At 40.2% G+C, this 7140-nt stretch overlaps 1 protein-coding gene and 1 pseudogene across 1 annotated transcript; both read left to right on the top strand.

The window, feature by feature from the left end:
* The first annotated feature begins 1157 nt into the window (after nt 1-1157).
* Nucleotides 1158-2893, top strand: LOC147908915 (uncharacterized; annotated as a pseudogene).
* A 24-nt stretch (nt 2894-2917) lies between these two features.
* LOC147908914 (uncharacterized) lies at nt 2918-3585 on the top strand. The gene is made up of 2 exons (XM_087407748.1): nt 2918-3294; nt 3332-3585. Exons 1-2 carry the CDS (start codon nt 3188-3190, stop codon nt 3567-3569), a joined length of 345 nt encoding a protein of 114 aa, XP_087263874.1. The 5' UTR covers nt 2918-3187; the 3' UTR covers nt 3570-3585.
* Nucleotides 3586-7140: the final 3555 nt, after the last annotated feature.

Below are 7140 nucleotides of genomic sequence, written 5' to 3'. Positions count from 1 at the left end.
TATGTCTCCCCTTAAAGTCGAAAAACTTTCACCTGAAATATTTTTTAAGAAAATAGCATATTTTTCAAGAAATTAGCTTGGTAATCTTGGTCGCTTGGTAACTCTGTTACATTCTGTATACAATAGTATTGCATTTTGAGAGAAGGTGCGGGTGGCTGATATTAAATAAATATACATTTATTGTAAAATGTAAAGATACAAGCAAGTCTTTTTTCCGTGAACACTAAGGATCGCGAAATTCGAGCAACCGGTCAGAAAAAGCGGAACTGAGACGCGGAATATAATTACGTGTGTGCATGCAATTTGGAATTGTAACGCAATTTGGATTTCATTTTTTCATTTTGTACAACAGAGTTTTGTTCAAGGTTCATATATGATTTAAATTGAGCGAGGTAACAATTGAGAAAGGTGTAGAGAAGGATAACGGAGAGAGAAATTGGAAGTGGACAAGAAAGTATGGAGAAGTTTTTAGAGAACAAGAGGAGGGAGAGGCGGGGTAGCGCGAGGAGAGTGTAGAGGAGAGCATAAGAAGGAAACGAGAGATAATGGAAGAGAAAAGGGGAGGTAGAAGGACAAAAGGAGGAAATATTTAAAAGAAATAATAAATTAGTGAGTCGCCAATGAAGAATGAGAGAGGAAATGAGGGAACTTATGGGGAAGTTGAGGAAAGAATTAATTGCAGAGGTGAGAGAAAGGACAAGAGTAAAGTGAGGAAATAAGAAAAGTGACAGGAGATCAGAAGGAGATGTTAAAGTAGGAGATGGAACGAATCAAGGAAGAGTGGAGGATTAGAGAAGAGAAATAGAATAAGGAAAGGGAAGAATTTAAAGGGAGAATAGAGAAAATAGAAGGAGAATTGGAGATAAAGATAGGAAAAATGGAGGGAAGGGAAGAGAGAAGGATGGAAGATAAAGATAAAAGAGAGGGGAAAAAGGAGAGGGAAGGGGAGGAGTGAAAGGAAAAAGTTAGGGAATTAGAAAGAAGATGGGAGATGAAAGAGAGAGAGGATAGAAGAAAGAATATCATAATAAAGGAAGTTAGAGGAAGGGAGGAGGATGTAGAGGAAAGAATAAAGGGAATATGGAAAGTTCTGGAATTAATAGTGGAGGGTGGAAGAGATAAAGAGAATAGAGGGGGATAGAAGAGAAAAAGGAAACATGTGGGTAATAAGAGTAGAGAATGAGGAGATGAAAAGGGAAATTTTGAGGAATAAATGGGAAGCCGAAAGGTAAAGAGATATGGATAAGAGAGGATTTGACATGGGAAGAAAGAAGAATAAGATGGAAAATAAGACAAATAGCGTTGAGAAAGCAGATACAGGGAAGTAGAGTAAGAGAGGGACATTGGAGGTTATGGATAGAGGGCATATGGTGGAAACGAAAGGAAAAGGAGGACAATCTAAAGTGGTAGAAGAAGGAGCTGAAAGGAAGTAAGGGGCAGGCAATAAATGAAGGAAAAAATAAAGGATCGGAGGGAAGAAACACAGAAGAAGGGGGAATAAGAAGAGAGAGGAGGAAGAAAGGAGAGGACAAGAGGGAGGAGAGGAGAGAGAAGGGAGAGAAGAAATAGAAGAGAAATGTGAAGGAGAAAGAGGATTGAAAATAGTTTTTCGGAATGTGGCGGGAATGGGAAATAAAGACAGAGAATTTTATAAAACATTAGAGGGTTGGAAGGTCTTGGTTTTGGTAGAAACATAGATGGAAGAGAAAAACTGAAAGAAAGTTAAAGACAAGTTGCCGAAAGGATACAAGTGCAGGGAGCAAGAAGGAAGAACAAGAAAGGAAGAGCGATGGGAGGAATGATAGTGGGAGTTAAAAAGAAATTAGCAAAACAAGGAGAGGAAGAGGAGATGAAAGAGAAGAAGATAATAGAAGAAAGAATTAAGTGGAAAGGAGAAGTTAAGGGTGAATGGAGAAAGAAAATTAGAGATAGGAAGATGGACGGAGGGGAGAGAAGAGGGAATATAACGGTGATTGGGGAGGATTTTAATGCAAGGAGATGCAAGGAGAGAAGGAAGGAAGGGTTGGATTAGAGTGAGGAGATAAGAAAGGATTAGAGAGAAGGTCAATTCAGGAATGAGAAAGTGAATAAGGAAGGAAAGAGGCTGATAGAGTACATTAAGGAGGGATAGTAAATGGGAGTATCAGGGGTGATGAGAGAGGAAATTGGACGTACACTGAAGGTAGAGGGGAATCTGTTATAGACTACGTGCTAGTGAACGAGGAGATAAGGGAGGAAGTAATGAGTTTGGAAAGGTAGACTCGGATCATCACCCAAGTGGTACTTTTGGAAGACGGAGAAGGGGGGAGATAGAGAAAAAAGATACGGAAAGAAGGATAAATAGAGGAATATGGGACGAGGAAGGAAAAGAGTTATTTAAAACAGAATTAGCAAGAGGAGAAATAGTAGAAGGAAAAGTGCAGGAAATATGGGGAGAATTTGGATCAAAAGTGAGAGAGATTACAAAAAAGGTAGAAAAAGATAAAGTGTGAGAGAGGGGAAGAAAGAAAAGTGCAGGAAATATGGAGAGAATTTGGATCAAAAGTGAGAGAGATTACGGAAAAGGTAGAGAAAGATAAAGTGGGAGAGAGGGGAAGGAAGAAAGAATGGTGGGATGAGGAATGTAGAAGGAAAAAAGGGAGGTTAGGAGGGGGTTAAGAGCATGGAGGAAAAGATTGAAAGAGAGATAGGAGTATAAAAGGAAGAATAGGGAATATGAGAGTTATGTGAGAGAAAAAAACAAGAAGAAAATGAAAGATGAAAGAGGAAAACAGAGAAAGCAAGAATGGAGGGGCAGGAGATCAATAGGGAAAAGAAAAGGTGGAAGGGATTGAATAAAGATATAGAAATAGAAGAGTGGGAGGGATTTTTTCGTAAGCAATTAGGAGAAGTAGAAAACAAGATAATAAGGGGGAGAGAGAAGGAGAAGGACGAGAGGAAAGCGGGATTTGGAGAGGGGGGAAGTAAACAGGAATAAGGAAGCTGAATAATAAAGCGATAGGAATAGATGGAGTGCTGAGTAAGGTATGAAGATATAGTGGAGAAGGAATAGAGGAATGGGCATAGGGGTTATACAACAAAGTATGGAGAGGGTAGGGATGGCCGGAGGAGTGAAGAGAGAGTATAGTCGTGCCAATTAAAAAGAAGAGGTGGAGGGAGATTGTGGAGGATTAGGAGGGTGACGATAATGCCGTCGTTGTACAAGGTATATATGACGGCATTAGCGGAAAGATTGAGAGAGGAAGTGGAAGGGAAGGGACTGATTCCACTGAATCAAATGGGGTTCAGAATGGGATGGGCACGATGAATAATATATATATATATATATATATATATATACATATACGCTGAATTATTTAGGAAACAGACAAATTGGAAAAAAGGGAAGGAAAATGATGGCAGTGTTTGTGGATTTGAGGGCAGCATTTGATTCGGTGGATAGAAGAGTGTTGATAAGGTCTATGAGGGAAAGAGGAATAAGAGAAGGATTAGTGGAGAAGGTGGAGGAAATGTTAAGAGAGGTAAGGAGTAGAGTAAGAGTGGAAGATGGATTGGGAAGAGGGTTTTGAACAACAAGACGTAAGATAGGGATATCCGACAAGTCCAATACTGTTCAATATAGTGATGACAGATCTAGAAGAGGAAATGAGTAAGGTAAAATGGAGAGGGTTAAGGCTAGGAGAGAAGAGGATTTATTCGCTGCAGTACGCAGATAATGTGATATTGATGGCGGAGAAGGGGGGGGGATGAAGAGAATGCTAGAAAGATTAAAAAGGTACTAGGAAAGGACTTAAGTTAAGTGTAGAAGTTAAATGTAAGATTGGATATGGGAAAGGGAAGCGAATTAGCGCGAGCATATAGGAAAGAAATAAGAAAGAGAGCGCTAGTGGAAAGAGGCGTATCGAAATGGGAGAGGAAAAGGGGACAGTTTTTAAGGATAGAGGAATGGAGATACAGGAGTGGGAGAGACAGGGAATGGAGGGAGACAGAAAATACGAGGAATTAGAGGAGAGGAAAAAGGTCAGGCAGAGATGAAAGATGGGAACGGATAAGGAAATCGAAATTTAGTAGATGATATGGATGTATAAAGAATGAGAGAGTGCCGAAATATCTGAAGAAAGGATGAGGGAAAGTATTGGGACCTTGAATAAATTCTCGCTGATTTTCCGTGAAAAGTAATGCTTTATTTTTAAAAAGTCACGTAAAAAACATGTCACTGAAAGTATTGTCCATCGCTAGTCATTACTTTTTTCCATCTTTCTGACATTTGAATTCCACATCGAACACGTCTTTTGAGGCTATCCAAGAGTCGATCCATTTTTTGGCATCATCATAAGAATGGCTGCTCAGCCAGCCCATGTGCCATCGATCGAAACAGGTGATAATCGAGGCAATATCTGGTAAATACGGCGGGTGGGATAGGACTTCCTATTTAAGCGTTTCCAAGTAGGTTTTCACCGGTTGTGCAACATGTGGCCGAGCGTTGTCATGTTGCAAAATCACTTTGTTGTGTCTCTGCTCGTACAGCTCGTGGCCGTTTTTCCTTCAATGCTCGGCTCAAACGCATCAATTGATAGCAAGCACCCGTTTCGTTCGGTTTGAGCAGCTCATAATAAACTACACTCAGCTGATACCAAATGCAGAGCAGAATGCTTCGAACCATGGATATTCGGCTTTGCCGACGATGTTGATGCATAGATGCTTACTCGACGATCTTCTACGCTTAGGGTTATCATAGTGTATCCACTTTTCATCGTCAATCATGATACGATGCAAAAACCCTTTCCTTTTCTGCCGTTGAAGCAGCTGTTCACACGTGAAAAGACGCCGTTCGACGTCTCTCGGCTTCAACTCGTACGGCACCTAATGTCCTTGCTTTTGAATTATTCCTAATAATTTCAAACGTTTCGAAACTGTTGTGATCAACTCCTAATGATTCTGCAAGTTCAGTTAGCGTCTGACATGAGTCTTCATACAGTAATGCCTTCAATTCTTCGTCTTCAAATTTTTTCGGTGCACCAGAGCGTTCTTTATCTTCAACATCAAAATCATTATTTTTGAACCGTCTAAACCAATCTCTGCATATTGTTTCCGACAGAGCATGGTCGCCGTAAGTCTCAACAAAAATTCTGTGTACTTCAGCTGCAGATTTTTTTTTAATAAAGTAGTGCAGTAAAATTCCCCGCAAATACTCTTTTGTTGCATGAAACTCGACATGTTTAACATTATGAAACAAAAAGTTGTTTACACTTCGGCGAGATGACATATACTGAATTTCAAACTTGCTTATCGTAGTTCCTTATCGATGCGTTCCCACCTTCAACTACACGCACGCTATTCTGTTAATGCCTTCTGTTGGAAAACAACGAGAACTTATTCAAGATCCCAATAGATGGCAGAGAATAGTAAGATTTAGGAAATAAGATGATAGAAGGGAGGTATTGGGAGGAAGAGAATAGAAGGATGTGTCGGTTGTACGGAGGGCAAAAGGAGACTTGGAAGTATGTCTGGGAGGAATGCAGGAGCTGGAATGAGAGAGAAGGTAATTGGCAGGGAGCATGTAAGAAGATCTTGGAAGAAGAAGGAGAGGGAAGAAAAGGAGAATGAGGGGGGAAGGGGAGAAGGGGGAGTATGCGTGACTGAGAGAGTGGATAAGAGAGAAAGGAAAGGCAAAAAAAAATATAAAAAGAAACAGAAATCTATGGGGAATAGACAGAAAGGATAGCGGAGCGAGCGAGTGCGAGTAGGGAGAGAGAGAGAGACAGTGGAATAGTTATAGGTTAGATTAAGTTAGAGTAAGTTAGTATGTAAATGCAATTGTAAATAATGTGTAATCTTAAAAAAAAAACAAATATATATATATATATATACGAGGACAAATCAATAAGTACCTGTGTTAGTAATGAAGACGCAAGTTTTTCACAAAAATTTTTTTTATTTTTCAACGTAATCCCCTTTTAGGAGGATACACTTTTCCCAACGCTTCTGCCATTTTTTTAATCCTTCAGAAAAATACGATTTGTCGAACTCTGCAAAATAGGCTCTGTTTCGGCGATGACCTCTTCATTCGACGTGAATTTCTTTCCACCGAGCCATTTTTTCATTTTTTGGAAACAAGAAGAAGTCACAGGAGGGAGAATAAAATAAATCCGGAGAGTATGGTGGATGCTGCAGCAATTCGTAGCGCAATTCGACCAATTTGGCTGTGGCGACTGCGGAGGAGTGAGCCGGTGCATTGTGAGCAATCGCGGCACCCATCGGGCCGACAGCTTTTTCATTCCCAAGTTATCATGCAAAATATTGAATGCCATTCTGTACGACACGGTCTCTGCTACTTCATGCATTTTCGTTCGGCGATCAGCGAGAATCATGTCATGGACTTTTTCGATTCCTCAATAACCACGTCTGCTGGGCGGCCTGGGCGCTCCTCATCAAAAATAAATGAACGACCACGTTTGAATTCGTTGAACCAATATCTGACGGTTGTCATAGATGGTGAAGAGTTCCCATAGATACGGCATCCAACTTCGTTTTTATTTTATCGCACGTTTTTCCATCCAAAAATAAGAAACGAATCATGGATCAATATTGCTCTTTTTTCATTATATCGGAAAACATCAAACACGCTCACTACGAGTTGCTGTCAAATCAAGACTATTGCATGAATCACTCTGAAATTTTGTATGGCGTCGTTTGAAAGATGATAGTACAGGATGGTAATGCCAATTTACATCAGCAACGTCGCCTGTCTTGAAACACGGATACTTATTGATTTGTCCTCGTATATATATATAGGATGCGGCGCCAAAATCCGGACAAATTATACATTTTTTTCTAAACATATTTTATTGCTACAATGAAAAGGTTTATAAAATTTGTTTACCTCTATTGTTTGTAAGGCCATAAAGAACATATTCACTCAATATATCCCCCGCTTGCTTAAATGACTGCCTCCATTTTCGGTCTGAAGCGTGCGCAGGCACGCTTTAATGCGTCACGGTCCATATCGGTGAATGCCGCTTCAATAGCGACTCTCAATGATGCGACGTTTGGATGTCTGGACTTGTTCGTGACCCTTTCAATCACGCCCCATACGTAGAAGTCCAAAGGATTCAAATTTGGGCTGTTGGGAGGCCAGAA

This window comes from Acromyrmex echinatior, chromosome 7 (assembly GCF_024713525.1).
Source record: "Acromyrmex echinatior isolate Ae372 chromosome 7, ASM2471352v2, whole genome shotgun sequence".
NCBI classification, from domain to species: domain Eukaryota; kingdom Metazoa; phylum Arthropoda; class Insecta; order Hymenoptera; family Formicidae; genus Acromyrmex; species Acromyrmex echinatior.
Note: the sequence above shows the minus strand (reverse complement) of the source record. Positions and strands in the feature narration are given on the sequence as shown.

Bases quoted from the DNA above. Each gene is read 5' to 3' on its own strand.
- LOC147908914 (XM_087407748.1), top strand. From the start codon at position 3,188: ATGCCGTCGTTGTACAAGGTATATATGACGGCATTAGCGGAAAGATTG. The intron at 3,295-3,331 runs ATGGGCACGATG...TATATATATATA, and splicing joins CAAATGGGGTTCAGAATGGG to TATATATACATATACGCTGA.